The following is a 16,907-nucleotide window of genomic DNA, read 5'->3' on the forward strand; positions in this document are numbered from 1 at the left end:
AAACCGAAATACTAATCGAATAATTAATTCGCGACTTTTATCAGATAATTTTCAAGCCTTAACACATTCACTACTACTGACGTTAGGTCTTATGGTATTAGGTGATAAAATTAAAAGAAATATTATTATTCAAATTCTTTAATCCATCGCCAATAAAGAGATATAGATGAAGACAATTTCTCAATTTGTTGTAGTAATATCAAACTGCTTAATAACAATTTTAGTGAAAATTTTACAAAAAGCGGTTCAAGATCACCGATATCGAAATAATGTTCCGCGTCCTTCGCATGTACCATATATTCGAAAGATCGTGCGTGTCCGTGGGCATACTCGTGTAACACGCGAGTATGCATCGCAGTAGTACCAGCCGATGGTTACACGGCGACTACGTTGCCAGGGGAAAAAAAAGGAATAAAGAAGAGGAGAGAAGTGCGCGCAAGGAAGAACCGGTTTCATGGGGGTTTCAGCCTCCACAAAATGATCCGTCTGGCTTGCCGGTTCGACTCCGCTTGCCTCCACTGTGTTCGCCTCCCGCGAAAGCGCTTGCTCCGGTGCACCACCTACCTACCTACCCACCTACCTACCTACCTATCTACCTATCTACCTGTTTCTTTCTCCCATACCATCTCTTTTCCTCTTCCTCCTGCCCAGACCTGCTGACCAACGTACCTGATTCGACTTCAAGGGTTCGAACTCGCGGCATTCCTGACCGAATGGCGGCTGGACATTCCTTGCGGGGTAAATCGCAAAAGGCAAGATAGGCCCTCCTCCTTTGACACATTTGTATTGTTACACTTGGTGATAAGTGGATTACTATTTGTAAGATGTCTACTTTTTTCTTTTGCCTTTTTTAATGAAATTAAATACGATAAGTTAGGATTGTGAAAGATTTGTACTCTTGTAACTGATCTCAGATTATTGATTTGTCATTTGGATAACAATTAAAAAGCTTTTTAACATATATAATATATAGGCGCCAAATATATTAACAAAATAATTGAATTAGTATGAAACTGTGACTTATTTTGTAAATATATGAAAAGAGAAAGTATAAATATAAAGTATGATATATATGAAAAGTCTTTTAATACAATTTGCTCAATTCAACATTGTGTCTTATGAGCTCTTTTTCCAGAAAGATCTTGATGACTCGATACAAATGCCCTTTTTATTTCTTGTACTTTTCTTAATCGTTTAGTTTCTTCTAGTTTAATTCAATGAAGGAGAATGATTTAGTCATTTCTGAGAATTTTTAGAAGAAACAACTGAGGAACAAGCATTTTCTCTTTGAATTTTTCAAGCATGTCAATTCATACAGAGTTCGTTTTTTTATTAAAAAAGTAGGATTGGAGCCTGACCTAAAAGAATTTCATACTTGACCTCTTTTAATTCACGCTGTATGGAACAGTCTGTTAAGTCTTGTCTGTTAAGCAATTCGAGTTAACTGAAGAATGCGAGATGAGATCTTTCATCTGATGTAAGGAGAACAATCGTAGGCGAATAATACGTTATTCTATACAGATATTGAAGCAGACACCTTAGTATTTGAAAACAGTGTACGATAAATATATAGAAGAATTCTAGTTAAAAATATTGAAATGTGAAATTAATGGTAAATTATATCGGTTGACCTTGAAAATTGCAAAGAAAAAAATCACGAAAACGAAGTGCACTTCGTATTACGAGGTACGAAGAAGACGCGATGAGAAAACTGGTTTCAGATGGTGGAGAATGTTCTGGTAACATTTGCATTTAGTGCGCGTGCATAGTTTACAAGTCCATCAGTATTTTAAGAGTCTGTAATAATAATGTGCGCCAGAGAAATATCAAAATGACATTTCGAATCTCGTTCATTCTGGAAGATCGAATAATAGCCAATTATCGCATACCTTCGTGCTCAAGATATACATGGTCTGTTTGTAGTAATGTTAAAGGTGTTGGTTTATTTAACGGTCTCATAAATTTATCATCATTTATTTTTCAAACGAAATTTGTCATAAAAGAATAAAATATACCAATGCTATAAAAAATCGCAGAATAGGTATAAAATTAATAAAATTTTGTCATCGTCTTTCTGGAATAATAATACTAATAAGTTAATATGTAATGTAATTAAATGTTTAAATGTATAGAATAAAAATGAGTAAATTTCATTTTCATCGTTCTCCACACAGAATACCCTGTTAACTAAAATGAGATCTGAGTTGTTCCCGACGCAAAAGAGCTGGTGTACCTTTTTGTTCTGGAGTTACAGCCTACATAGTACGCGTACACGTGAAAGTACAATATACAGTAAATTATACCCGGCTACATAACGTCTCAGGGTACTGTAGATACATTGCAATCGTATTGCGAGGATTAGTGCAGTCGGCTTTAGCCCCGACACTGACCTTGAATTCGAGACTCCGACACTATCTCCCCATAGAAATTCCTCTAGGTAACTATCAGACCAAGTATGTAATTCTTTCATCTGACATTAATAAAAGAAAGTTGTACCATTCGAACATCAACTAAAGTCGAAACTTTCTTTCTCTGAATTGGTGTTAATTGTTATGTATTATACACATGTTTTGGATAACATTGAAAACCTAATGGCTTGTTAGCGTGAAAATTTGTTTTCACCGATAATGAAACACTTAATACAAATTACATATATATGTGTATTTACGTTACGTTACATTAAACACTCCCTGTTCTAGAAAATATGATGTTTGATATTCGTCACAATATGAATTCGAAATGTAGGTAAAATTAATGTAATAAGGTAATTGTGACATTTTATTGTAATATTTAATTTTTTAACACAGATATTATCTAAATTTAGTATGATTGTGTTTTTTAAGTTATATCTGTAAAAAACATGAATAATTTAGTAATTGAAAAGGAATAAAATAGACGTAATACTTAGACAACTATTGTAAGATAAATTCTTAATATGTAACATTAATATCTGTTTTTAATACTGTGTCTGCAACGAGTTTATTTAATGATGTTATATCAGGACTACTCTCACTAAACACACGCAATTGCTTCGACGAGTAGTCAAGTTTGTTACCGCGCCGATTTTCCGACTAACTTCTGGTATACCAGGGAAGTAGATGAATTACAAACATTATCCACAAATGAAACTATTTTATGGCAGACCTAAATGCAGTACATATAATTTCACCAACTAATATTATACTATACAACTGAAAAGTAGTTAGATAGCATAATATATAACACTAAAATAATTGCAAACTGAAAAGCAAATTACTATATTAGCATACCTGCAACATGTTAATATTTATGGTACAAATATTAATTTTATTAGAAACGTGTAACTGAAAGTTTTGTACTATTTAATGTTTATTACTAGGAAATAAACTAGTAGTAACTGCGGGCTGTAATGAAAGTAAAAACACTAATGTTATTGATGCAATAACACACTATATTGTGTCATTACAGGCAATTATTGTTAATATTGTACAATATTAATCTTTTTAATATTTCAATAATGCAATATTAAATTACCCACGATACTCGTACTAAAGTATACTATATAATCACCTATTTCATCAACTTCTAACATGATTAAATAATTATAAATGAACATTACTAATATTGCCACTACTTTTTATTATACCTATAATACTTCATGTTACTAATAATTATATACAATTCATATGATACATTAAACATAGACTAACAGTGTATCATACTACTATCACTAATACTAACAATAACTATTAAAATAGGGTCTTACAAAAGCAAAGTAAAACTACAACCTGTCTCCACAAAAGTAATTAATCAAACAACTAATCGGGAATAACGGTTCAAGTTCACCAGACAAGAAAGATGAGCGTTCAGTATCGGGATACCGATAATATTACCGGTGAGACAAATTAAAGAACTGCGTATACCGGTGACGTGCCGAATCGTTTCGCGATCTCGTATTCCTGCTGGCCGATGGGAAAGTTGGCCTGCGTGCTGCTCGTACCATAGGAATTTAAACGGGGATATAGGTATAAGAACACGGAGACGGGGAGTCATTCGCGGTAGTGTGAGGCATAAACGCGCCGGCACCACACCCAGCGTGACCACCATTGCGACACGGGACACAGGATACGGCCATGCGCGTCGCGGTGATCGTGAGTAGCCAAAATTAGTTTTTTCTATTCATCCCTTTTTTGCATCCATTAAAGATCCAGGGACGCTTCGGCCTCCATGTCGTCCGCCATTTTGTTGAATCCACCCTAAACTTCCTTTTTCCGTAACCATCGTCTATCTCAATGGCTTTTCCACTTTTCATTTTCCTGCTTCGCTAACAATTAAAAAATGTGGTTCAGTGCATGAGAATGACAGTAAAGTAAGATAATAGTAAATACAGTGAACGTAGTAAATAACAAGAAGAATAGAGTAATAGTATAGAGTAATATTAAGAATATAGAGAAATGGAAAACTGGTATTTATTAGCCAGTGGCATAACGTTCAATGGACCGTAATAGAGTTAAAAGTTCCAAAGCCCGACGTCCTTTCACTAATGATTGGATAGAGGTATGAAAATAGAGGTATGAAAACAGAGGTATGAAAATACAGGTCTGAGTTTGAATGTGCTGCCATAGACCATCCTATTTCGCTCTCCACGGATCTGAAAGTGTTGCGCGCGAAGCGCGAAGTTTGAAAATGTTTGAGACAAATCTGAAGAAATGATCTATGACATGGAAGAAAGTTGAAAGTTAATTGAAATATTCTAGAAGTGTATTTTAACTCGAAGATATTAAAATTTAAAAAATTATTAAGATATGAAATGAGAAGAGATATAATTATAATTTAAATTAGTTTGAATGTTTCAAAAAATGTAGATATGAAAAATGTAAAATTCTTATGTAAAAGGGCGAAAATATTTTTTATAAATTGAGTAATTTAGAGAATAATTGTAATTTTGCAAAACTTGGAACATAAAGTAAAAATTTCAATAAGGAGAAAAACAGGAGTTTCTTGTTTAAAATTCGTAAATAGAAAAATGATTCAAATTCTTCATTAAAAGGACACTTTTCTTACAAAGTTTTAAGCTTTACTTTATGTTTCAAGCTGTGTCATTGTAGTATGTTTACAATAAAATCATAAAAGAAGGGCAAAGGGGGAGGAAGAAATAGCGCATGCCAAGAGACTCCTAGTAGACAAACAGGTTTTTAGACAATGTGTAAAAAAACTGTATCGTCTTACATATTGAGTTTCCTTTATACTTGACATTCCTTTCAATCAGCCCTACTAGATGTCCATGCTCCTAAATACACTTGAGTAGAACAGCTTTCTGTTTCGACCGGTTATGCTTTGTAATCACCATATATTACGTAAGGAACGCGAACCAACATACTTTTCATAACTGCTCTACCATTTTTTCCCCTTATTTTTACAATCACTTTCGGTAAAACAAATTTTAAAACTTTGCTGTTTAAAAGATCGAAGAAAAATTATATTACTCGAAATAAATGAAGAATCACGTATTTTATATTCAAATCCAGCTTAACATAAATTATATGTAATATATTTAAGTTTTCTTCGATCAATCTTAGTCTTTGTAAATACAGATATACTATAATTTATTTTTAATAAAAACGATATGACAGCTTAAGAATAAGAGATCGATAAATAAAGAAATTGTCATAGCTATTCAAAAGAAGTAACTCGTTCTCCCCTCGGTCAATAGATTAAAAAGGAAAAATTATATCCACCAAATCGTGAGTTCAATATCAAGTTGGAATCGTTCGAAGAATCTCACGCACGCCTTTCGAAAACGTGATATCCATCGCAAAATCGAAAAGAAAATCGGAAACGACGAACGGAGAAAGAGAAGGCATATCGTTCAAAGGAAGAAAGTGAAAGTATTCACGGAGAAGTGAATGAACGAGCGAACTGGTGCGGTGAAAGAAAACGAAATTCGGCGGGAGAGAAATTGTAACAGATCTTGAACGCATTTCTAAACGAGCGTTCGACCACGAGGGACGAAAATTAACGGGTTGCTCGCACAAGCAAACCGGGTGAAAGTGACCAGGCAAGAAAGTCGAATAGATTTTTCATTGTATATTCCTTAGAAATATCTAAGCGCGTGCCACCAGTTGGAACGAAGTGCAATCTCGTAAGAAACAAATCCATGTCCAGTCGATTCGCCTGTCTCTCCCTTCTATGTTTCTCTCTTTCTCTCTCTCTCTCTCTCTCTCTCTCTCTCTCTTTCTCTCTTTCTCTCTGGCGAGTCCGGTGCATTCCTGCGAACTAGAGGAACTATAGATGAGGATATGGCGATCCGGTTCGATACCGGCTCCACTTCGCCAACACGATTGCCACAACCTATACTTCCTTTCCTCTTTCACCTTGCCAGTTTTAGAAGATGTCGAGGCATTTTTGACGTTTCTAATGAAATTTTCTAATTTAATGCATTCTTGAAGTTGCTAGAGAATTTTCATAAAGAGATTTTTGCGTTCTTTGATTTTATGTTCCTGAAAATTTTGGCAAAGATCAGTTTCGGGGATCGTGATTTGTGTTTTGAATTGTATTATAGCGTCGTGATACATTTTTGCTCAATTTATTTTTATTTATCACTATCTTGTTTAAAACACCCTACTTCAAACTCTTTTACTACCAGCTTATTGACTTACCGAAGCTCGCACTTAATCATCAACATTTGAAATTTCATAAAGAAAGAAGGGAAAAGATTTCTGACATCATCAAAACCTTAATCACTCTTGATTTACCAAGAATGTTAGCAACTTGCAACACCTGCTGCAATTTTCGATAGAATCCCAAGACAAACCGGACAGCATACCACTCTCACTTCCTCCAACTATTAACACGGTCACTGTTGATTATATATCTAACAGATATTTGCATATCGCGAAAACTTTATACTTGTGTTCCGTATAGATTACTATAAAAAAATTTTACACGAACAGGTCGTCTGTCATACGCGTATCATAAAGATAACGTGCCGACTCCACGATATACGCAGTGAACGTAATAGGCACGCCAAACGATTAAGACAATATTCTAAATATGCATAAAATTCTCATATGTTATGGGAATTTTGGAATTCCACCTAACATATTAATAAAGACACATTACAATTTCTTCCATTTTTTCCATTTTTTCCAGTTGCACTTATCGATCCTGTTACATCCTTAGTATTTACTTTCCTGTAATTCGACATTATCCTTACACAGTCAGTTACGTTAACACGACCGGTATTTCATATTCTTACATAACGAAAATTACAGGAGGGAACAGACCTGTTAGCATAACTCCTCGAGACACGTTAGAAGGGGGTTGCGATCAAGCAGACAGCCGTCGAATCCCGGCATTTATTGGCACGATCGTAATTCGATTGTTCTTACTTTTCCATTTGCATTCGTTCGATATATAACAGGTTTCCACCAAGGGACTGGTCTGAAACCGGTCCACATATTCTAGTTTACGCGTTTCTAATCGCATTCGTGCACCTATATATGCTTGATAATTAACGTAGGCTACATGACAACACGTCGTTGGTCACAAAATTCATGGTACAGAACTTGGAGAAAAGTGAAAGCGTTTCGATTTCGAGAACTCGCGATGCATAATGCCCGCATTCGTATAATACAACATATGTGTCGCACACGTAACTTGTTGCTTGACATTTAAGTCACCGTAGTAACAACAATGAAAGAAAAAGAAGCTGAGGAGAAGGGAAAAAATGTGGAAGGACGGTCGTACGTGGAACGCATAGTTTACCTTGTCGTAATCTGATTGGTGTAACTCGTAAGCTTATCGCGTGTGCTTCCGTAATAGTACCCCAAATCGAGGATAGGCATTGGTTCAATGTGTCATGTGTTTATCAGATTAAGTTATTTATGCATAAATGCACAGAATGTGAGTAATATGCACAACTATTCGTTATGATACATATCTCTGTTGAAATTCTATTGCTTCAGTTACATTCATAAAAATATGAATTTACATTAACATCCGCAGTCTGATCATACGTCTATTATTATTGTATTTTAATGTTACCTTGAGCTAATTTTATTTGCCTTTCATCAGACTTATATTTAGTCTTCTATGTTTTATTTTTTCTAGTCTATCAACTAAATTGGTGTCGATATACTACATTTTATTTCGTGGATGTAAAGACATATTTTTTGTAATCTAAAATTGTGAAAAAGAACTTTTATTAGCTAATTAATTTTATAATTCTTTATTTTATTGCTACTTTAATTTTTTATTTCTTTCTATGTTGTCAAATAAAAAATGTTTTATTGTATTACAGTTGTTGGCGTGCGTCACTGCGCTGGCTTCGGCCCAATTTAACCAGGATGACAATTTACCAAAAGGATCGCCTCTTCGATCAACTCGTTTCCAGAGACTTCCATCTGCTCGACCAGCACTTTCAACGCAAGCTGGACTTGCGAATCAACGAATTCGCCGTCCAATTACATTTAGGTATCATTATTAAGTTTACAGTATCAAACATTCTAACGGAGACGAGATATAGAATCTTACATTTCATTTATGGTTTTAATATCATATGAGATTCTGAAAAGAAATCTGAACACTATTTTTAGATAAAAATAATTTTAAATGAAAATAACTACACATAACGATATAAATCTTTTATGATGCATATTTTGTTATTCATAAATTTTGTCATTTTGAATTAGTTCTTTCGTTTAACTTGTGAAAAAATTTAGCTGAGCAATTTAAATGTATTTTTATAGTGCTACAACATATTTGTGTATTGATAACATGTTTACATGAAATACAAAAAAAAATTACATAATAGAAATAAAAATAAAAACTCAATATAAGATTAAACACAGTTAAAATAATATAAAAAATCCTTTAAATATTCAAAATATTTCAACATTTAGCTATTCGAATTACATTTCTAATTTACTCTAGACTAAAAACATAACCTAATTCCAGTAATCAATTACACGAAAACACAGTAATATAATATCTTTTTTTAAATTACTTTCTACGTTATACATCTGTATACCTTATTTTATCAGACCCAAAGGAGCAGAAGATTCAATCGGAACAGGTCCAGGTTTCACACCCATCAGATCATTGCGACCAAATCTACCCACAGGACCAGCGCCACTTCCTCAACAAATTAAACCAGTGAACGAGGAGCCAGATGAAACGCGAAACCGCGAACCACCTCGAAATCACAATAATCAAGATGACGATACCGATCTAAGTGACGACCTTCCAGACAGCCAAGAAGGAAGCGAAGAAAGCGAAGAAAACGTGCCACGAGCAGTTTCAAATCTTGGTACAGTAGGTTCGATATCGAGGACTTCCGCCAACATTGGCCCGACTGCACAACCAGTGCAATATCGTCCTGTTTCGGGATCAGGAAGTCCAACTGGCAGAGGAAGTGGAATTCCAACCGCACCAGCATTAGCACCAGTTCAGTATCGACCGACAGCAAAACCGAACAAACCAAGGAAACCGATAGAAGAACCATTTAAGCAACAGGTTAAACCACCTGCAAAATCAGTAAAACCATCTCAATCTTACGATGCTCGCGGAAAGAAGCCCGTTGCACAGGTTAGTTTTAAATAGGCTTATGGCAGCACTGTTTGAGCTTCAACGTTTAGGATTAGTATTTTCCTCACTCTATTAGAATTTATCTGATAAAAAGGAATAATTTTTGTTTATAAAAATATTAGTTAAAATATTGCAGTATTATATTTATTGCCACATAATAATTATGTCAATAGTTAATTAATGAGAGGATTTCCCTTAACGAGATTATATATGTAACCAGTTAATTTTAATAATTATGATATATAAGCATTAAGTTTTAGGTATTTAAACTTCTAACATTTTCGTAATTGAACTAATACACTTTTTCAAAAGTGGAGCATGATGCTTGTAGTAGTTATTGTCAAGAGAGAGTGAAACTGATCTAAAATGAGACTGTTAAATGAGGGGAAAAATATATCAATTACTTTAATTAGATTATTCCTAATATACAGTATCTATTAAAGACATTTCGATGTTTCGCAATAGATTATTAGGCGATATCGCAACGATAATCCGGACGGTTCAATCACCTGGGGCTTCGAGAACGACGACGGATCATACAAAGAAGAAATAATCGGCGTCGATTGTATCACTAGAGGTAAATACGGCTATATCGATCCAGATGGTATTCGTCGAGAATACACGTACGAAACTGGTATCAAATGCGACGAGGAACAACGAGAAGAAGAAGAAGAGAACGGGTTCGTTGATTACCAAGAGAATAAACTAGTACTCCCCGATGGTAAAACCATAGATCTATCGAGTATGGGTAAAAAGCAAACTCGTAGACCTCGTTACCATTAGTAATATATTTTATATAATTTCTTTCTTTTTTGTGTTTTCATATCGAACAATCGAAACTTTGATCATTAAAATTCAAACGAAAATTTTCATGCGATCTTTTTCTCATAATTCATCAATTTTTTAAATTTAATAGTACCATATTTCGGGTGATGTTAAGAAAAAAGCTTTATTAAGTAAAACATAATATGTAACATAAAATAACAAGTTAAATTACTAATCATCGGAAACTATAAGTTAGAAGATAGTTGGCGATTATTTATCTCGATAACAACGACGCTTAAAATTAAAGTAACATTGATTCGTTTATTTCATAAAGCATCGATCAAGTAATACAATACAAGTTTTGTCGTGACCATTGTCATCGTGTGTTCTTTGTATTCGAAATTTGTAATTAGAATTAGTTAGTATGTATTTCTATATCGTGTACATATAAATGTAGGTACCTGTATCGAGTTCGTCGAATAAAAATAACAAAATACATGTAACACGCTGAGTAATGTTATCAAAGTATGCGTATAAATTACATAAGCAATTTTTTCACCCCTAACTTTTACCAGTATATGACTTTTCATACAATATACATAATAATAAGTGAAGATGGCGAAAGTAATATGGTTTGTTATACAATACAGTCTAACATTACCTTCTCGCGAGTAATCATAAATAAATTAATATAACCATCCGCCCATTTGGCATTCTAATCAGGAATGCGATGGAATTACTATTCGTATGAAATTAAATATAAAATGAGTACAAATATATCAACAATTCTTTTATAATATGAACACAATACTGATTAAACATATATTTCTTGTATATGTATACAAATATATGTGTATGTATATAATAATTGTTAAAAATATTTACTTTTAATATTAACAGACTTTAAAAATTCACGAAATAATGTACAGTTACCGTGTATGTATATATAAGAGATTCAAAAATACGCGTTATGTTATAATAGTATGTATATCGTTTCCTTATAACACAAAAATATGAAATCATCGAATATCGTGCTTCCGTATGTAAGTGAATACATTCGCTCTGTAGATAAAAGATAGCGAAAATTTCAAATCTGTTGTGGCCTGTTATTTTTTTGTTTTAGCATTTCACATTCAACTGTTAAAATGAGGAACGTACGAAAGCACGAATAAAAGTTACGAGAACAAACTCCTTCTATAAAAGCAAAGATATGTTTTGAAACTGGTCCATTTGTGTAATTCTGCTAAAAGTCACACATTTTTTGTGATGAAACTAGTACGCAGGACTCGCTACCGTAGATACTTGTTTTGGTGTATGTTGTCCCTGCGCTAAGGCACCGCTTCTTGAGGCATGGAACTTGAGCCAGGCATCATAACCGTAAGCTACCATGGCGCAGAATCCAAAGAACTACGATGAGATATATAATGATATTTAAAAAAAATACCAAACTCTTTAAAGTGGTTTCTCGAGGTATAATTTGTTTAAAATGAAATACTTCCATAATTATGTTTACTCTGATGATCTTAAGTGACCAATAGAAATTGAATAGACAAGCATAAACTAGATATAGAATAAATCTGAGATACTCGTCTAACAATCAAGACATCTAGTTTTCAGTAATTCTAATTTGTAATTTCAAAAACTTACTGCTGCAGCACCAAAAGCTTCTATATATTTAGCATGGCCAGCTGCAAGAGAAGCGGCCAGTACATAGAAAATAGTCCAAAGTACGCAAAATGTAAGTTCCTACAAATAAAAATACAGCTAAGTTATTCTTCAAATATCCTTGATTATCACTACTTTACAAGGAAATATTGAATAGTATAATACACAACACGAAAAATAATGACGATATTAAAGCAATTAAAACGAATTATAAACAAAGTTCGTATATAGAATAGAATGTCTTAGTTCCAACTGGGATCAATATTTTGCCTTCGCGTAAAAGCAATCTGCGCGTTAACTTTTTAACAGATTTCTATTTAGGATATTTGCTTTCTATTAAAAGATATTAAAATCTACTCTTTCTTTTAAACTTACTATTTTTAGCCAAGGAATTTTCGAGAATTTTTCCACGATATGGAATAAGTAGAAAACGAGTAATATTCCTGTGAACCAAAAGCCACCCATGGCCACAGTGTTAAACCATGCTCCGCGACTAAAATTGCTATGACTCGTTACCGTAATGCATATGAAACCTAAAAGATTCAAGACCTACAAAAACATAATAAATTATTAATAATTAAAATATTCTTTATCTTAAAAAAAATTACATATGATATAGTTCAGTTTTTAAAAAATTTCAACAACGTTACATTAAAAACATATATACACATATTTAAGTATATTAAATAAATAATAATCTTATAATAAATTGAGTAATAACTTCGTTTACAAAATATTATTCTCATAGATATGTGTTTACATTCATCTTACAAAATCTTTTCTGTATTGTAATAAAAATATGTGAACAAGAAATCTATTTTAAGTTGAAGATCCTTGTCGATTAAGCATGACAATCTGACAGTAAAAAACCTGAATCCATCCTTGAGTTTCATTAACATCGCTAATCTTATGCCCCATTCATAATGCTGCTGTTGGCGAGCAATTCGCGAGAATATTTGACGGCAGTATGGACGTTAATGAAAATTCGTGTGTGATATATATAAATCAAAGCTACGATCCATTGAACTAATTATTGGCTAATTATTAAAACGCCAGAGTATCGAATAGAAGGCATCGACTTACCACCTGTGCGACTTTGAGCATTCCAGGTAATGTTTTTATGTAAGATGGGTCGAATCTAATACTTGTCAGTGTTGTAGTAGAAGTGGTCGTTACCGTCGTCGTTGTAGTATGTTGTGCTGGAAATCCTTGATCCATCGTAATAGGTCACTTTAAAAATAATTTCACTGTAATATTACAAAATACTAAATATTGAATACAAGAAATAATATTATTAAAAGAAGAGGAACGAATTTTCATTTAAATATTAAACTGAATTTTAAATAGGAAATATAAAAAATTAATAATCGAAGATAGTAAAGATAGTACAAAAATAGCAATACTTGAAAAAAATCAAAGAATAATTAAATTAAAATTTCTTTAAATTGTAATTTTTTGAAATTTCGATATGAGATATTAAATTTTTAATAATTAAAACTTCAATAGTTAAAGAATTCTTATTGAAATTTCAAAAAGCTATAATCTGAAGGAGTTTTATTTTTTAGGAAAGAATAAGGAAATCTCATACGGGAAGTGTAAAGGCATTTGTCTGCGCTCGTTTAATTAGCGATACGGTTAAATATAGCAGTTTCAATCTCGTTTTATCAGGACCGACCACAAATTGATTTTCACCATCTCAACAACCGTCGAATTAATCTACTTAAAAAATACCTCCCGTCTATTTACATAGCAGAAGCAACTGAACTATTTACATTGCAAAATTTGTTAATTAAAAATGATAGGGATTGGAATACAAATATGAAATCTGGTATAACTAACCTAGGTACGGCCAAATTTATTTTCCATAATGCTTTCCAAAATAATTTCATTTTCAATCTATTCGAAGACTGAATTAAATGCATTAATTAATTTTTTAAATCTGTCATTGGTCATTTAATTTCATTCGTTTAATTTTATTATTATACATATTGTTCACGCATTATCCTAAAGAAAAGTATGATAAATCCAAATAAAAAAATAATGGCGAACGTAATACATGAATAAAAATAACTGCTAAATATACTGCTGGAAACCATAAGAAGAGAATTATTTTACAATCGTCTTTTCACATAACTAGGTTAGATTGCTATTCTAATATTTCTAGGAAGTAATTCAATTTGTCAATACAAAGATATTCTATTCTGTTTTCTAATAAATATTATTTTCCTTTTCATGCAACGTCATTCGTTTGAATAATTTGCCAATTCAATGAAAAAAGCCAATAAAATATTAAGTCTTTCAGAAGCTAATCTGATCAACTATAGGTATATAATAAATATTCACCTTCTTTAAAAACAAGTTATTTACCTTCATAAGTAGACTGCAAATATTTATGCAAATTCATACCGCTATGAACATAGTTAAAAATATGGAATCCAGATAGAAAACTGATTTATCTACTAAATATTATAGTAGATAGTATATTTTAGATAATTCATATATTTTTCCATATTATGTCTACCCTGCACATTTTTACGCTTTTAAATTCACCATAAATGCATAAAAATCTCGTAGTCTATTCACAAGTTTATTTACCGCAAAGATATGACGTAAGGAATCGTACACTTTAAAATAAATTTAAAAAATTAATATTTAAAACATGATCGTTTAAGTACGATCTATAGGGTTGATACGATTATGGCTCCTCAGGAGAGTTGAATCATATCACTATTGAAATTAGCGAGAAAAGCCCGCGTGATCTCGACTTATCGCGTAGGACAAAAGGCGTAAACACGTTGCGTCGTAGATAAACGCGGACAATTGCGTTGCGATTAGTCCTGGATTCAAACCACTCAATAAAATTATGTCATATCCTGACGACATATTGAAAGAATTATTTAATGTTACACGGTGAAATCATCTCCACTGAAAATAGCGAATGACAGACTTTCTATCTTATGAACAATGCACAAGTAATGCGCCAGAAAATGAATTTGTCTGCCTAATCTATTCGTGGATAAGTTGATTACATGTGTGTTCGTGCATGTGGGCGGTGGATTTGATTGTGTGACATGATATCATGGTTGAAACTTCATATTTAAGAACTAAGAACACGTGAATACATACAGCAGATCACAAAATTATTGTGACACTTATAAAAACTTGTTATGAATATATTATATCTTATTATACAAAACATTTTTTAAATTTTATTTTATATAATTAGATAATTATATAATATTTTGTATAAAAATGAACTTATATATCATTTTCAGATTGGCTTCAAATTACGCTAGTCGCATTTCGTTGAATGTGCCAATGAAACTTCAAAAAATTTCGATAACGCACATAATATATTTATTAAAATTCTCTAATATATGTTCAAATGCTTTCGTGAGCCACATAAAATAAAATTAAGTTAAAATGAAAACAAAGGTTGAAAATAACGACACATAGTAAATATGTGGATATGTTATTAATTTGCTCCAAACGTGATTCATCCCAAATATCGTTAATTTTGAGACATCTGCGAAAATTAACTCTAAATGTAAAATATTTTCTAATACGAAAGTATCATTACTTTACATAGTAAAATAGTACTATTTAACAAGAAGGATGTTGTAATTAAAAAATTATTCAAACTCTCTTTTTATTAAAATACATTAACAATATTCTATTAAATACCTTCAAAGCCACGAATATGGCTGAATTATTAATAATTTTCTACTCAAAACATTCTATTTCAAACTGATTTTATGAAAAACTTATTCGTCCTAGTTATGTTACTCTTGTAGCGAATCAATAATATGTTTTCACAAATCGACGATATTTTAAGGACTGCGAAAGTATATAATTGGTTGTAACGTATTTATTTGAAAGACAGGTTTAAATTATAGTTTGAAATTAAGATAGACAAATACTTTCTCTAACAATAATAACTTTTGCTACTCTCATGTATTAACAAAAGTTAACAACGAAAAACAGCGAAAATAATCCTAAGTCTAGCAAATAGTAGCTCTTGTCGCTCTCTACGTGAACATGAAATAGCGGGAACGAGAGTTAGTTAGCATTCTTAGTGTGTAATTAAAATATGGTTAACGCAACACTGTTTTGTTACTTCACTTTCACGACTCGTGCATACAGGTTTCTCCTACTTAGCTGATTTTTGTTTTACTTATTTACGTTATACATAGTTCTCACGACAGCGTACAATGTATGCCGAGACATTATTTCTATGTACATATATGTATGTATAATGTGTAGTATACCTTATTTGACAGACTGATCTGTATACTCAATTATTTTCAAATCTTCCGTATTTAGTGCACTCAGTCTGGAACTTTCCTATCCTCAAAATAATCCAAAATAAAAATGTTGATCTGCTTTCCACCGCACCCGAATGCATGTATAAATAACAGAAGATATAACACTGAACACGTTTCGAAACAAACCACACTATTACAAATGGATCTACGAAACTTGGTATGTACGATCCGTACGATTCTTCTGCCCCACTTTATTGTTCACATACACAATTCCCTCTGATAGAAAAATGTATAACTATCTAATAAGTAGACATTAACTCAATCGGTAAATAAACTTTATTATACAGATATTAATTTTATCTATCGTAGAAAATATACATGTTGATAATACAAAATTTGACAAATAATTTGTAATTAATGTTAAAAGTTTAGTTATTAATTTGCATAATCTTTTCCTTCATACATGTACACAAGGATAAGTAATTTCATAATTGATGTAAACTTATAAAGGAAGTATCTCGATTGCTTGTTAATGTAAAATACAGTATGTATATATATAAAAGAATGTGATATCGATACATATGGTGAGTTTCCATGCAATATGAATATATATATGCAATATGAACATCTTTACATATATTCGTC

The 16,907-nt window shown here is 32.2% G+C and overlaps 2 protein-coding genes and 1 long non-coding RNA gene across 5 annotated transcripts; 1 reads left to right on the forward strand and 2 right to left on the reverse strand.

The window, feature by feature from the left end:
• The first annotated feature begins 3,985 nt into the window (after window positions 1-3,985).
• LOC139987365 (uncharacterized) lies at window positions 3,986-10,835 on the forward strand. Its single transcript, XM_072003530.1, has 4 exons — window positions 3,986-4,130; window positions 8,282-8,454; window positions 9,024-9,567; window positions 10,033-10,835. Exons 1-4 carry the CDS (start codon window positions 4,113-4,115, stop codon window positions 10,348-10,350), a joined length of 1,053 nt encoding a protein of 350 aa, XP_071859631.1. The 5' UTR covers window positions 3,986-4,112; the 3' UTR covers window positions 10,351-10,835.
• Window positions 7,104-8,288, reverse strand: LOC139987373 (uncharacterized). Its single transcript, XR_011799835.1, has 2 exons — window positions 7,266-8,288; window positions 7,104-7,172 (listed from the first exon to the last, which is right to left on the reverse strand). It is a non-coding gene; the product is annotated as an uncharacterized lncRNA (long non-coding RNA).
• Window positions 10,836-11,140: 305 nt separating the features above from the next.
• LOC139987370 (CKLF-like MARVEL transmembrane domain-containing protein 4) lies at window positions 11,141-16,501 on the reverse strand. Of its 3 annotated transcripts, none has more exons than XM_072003544.1 (5): window positions 16,266-16,501; window positions 13,081-13,244; window positions 12,373-12,546; window positions 11,980-12,078; window positions 11,141-11,739 (listed from the first exon to the last, which is right to left on the reverse strand). In XM_072003544.1, the coding sequence occupies exons 2-5, from the start codon at window positions 13,213-13,215 to the stop codon at window positions 11,605-11,607; spliced, it is 543 nt and encodes a 180-aa protein (XP_071859645.1). In that variant the 5' UTR covers window positions 13,216-13,244; window positions 16,266-16,501; the 3' UTR covers window positions 11,141-11,604. The 3 variants fall into 3 exon arrangements, with proteins under 3 accessions (XP_071859645.1, XP_071859643.1, XP_071859646.1); XM_072003542.1 differs by having other exon boundaries at window positions 13,081-13,227; window positions 16,266-16,499; XM_072003545.1 differs by lacking the exon at window positions 16,266-16,501 and adding an exon at window positions 15,682-16,228 and having other exon boundaries at window positions 13,081-13,227.
• Between the last annotated feature and the right edge of the window lie 406 nt (window positions 16,502-16,907).

Source organism: Bombus fervidus, chromosome 5 (genome assembly GCF_041682495.2).
Source record: "Bombus fervidus isolate BK054 chromosome 5, iyBomFerv1, whole genome shotgun sequence".
NCBI classification, from domain to species: domain Eukaryota; kingdom Metazoa; phylum Arthropoda; class Insecta; order Hymenoptera; family Apidae; genus Bombus; species Bombus fervidus.

What these genes read in the sequence shown, in the direction of transcription:
- LOC139987365 (XM_072003530.1), top strand. An exon ending in CGCCGTCCAATTACATTTAG is followed by an intron (nt 8,455 to 9,023) that starts GTATCATTATTA and finishes TTATTTTATCAG; the next exon opens with ACCCAAAGGAGCAGAAGATT. An exon ending in GAAAGAAGCCCGTTGCACAG is followed by an intron (nt 9,568 to 10,032) that starts GTTAGTTTTAAA and finishes GTTTCGCAATAG; the next exon opens with ATTATTAGGCGATATCGCAA.
- LOC139987370 (XM_072003544.1), bottom strand. Translation starts at nt 13,215, where the DNA reads ATGGATCAAGGATTTCCAGCACAACATACTACAACGACGACGGTAACG. An exon ending in TGCTCAAAGTCGCACAGGTG is followed by an intron (nt 12,547 to 13,080) that starts GTAAGTCGATGC and finishes ATGTTTTTGTAG; the next exon opens with GTCTTGAATCTTTTAGGTTT. An exon ending in AAATTCCTTGGCTAAAAATA is followed by an intron (nt 12,079 to 12,372) that starts GTAAGTTTAAAA and finishes TTTTATTTGTAG; the next exon opens with GAACTTACATTTTGCGTACT.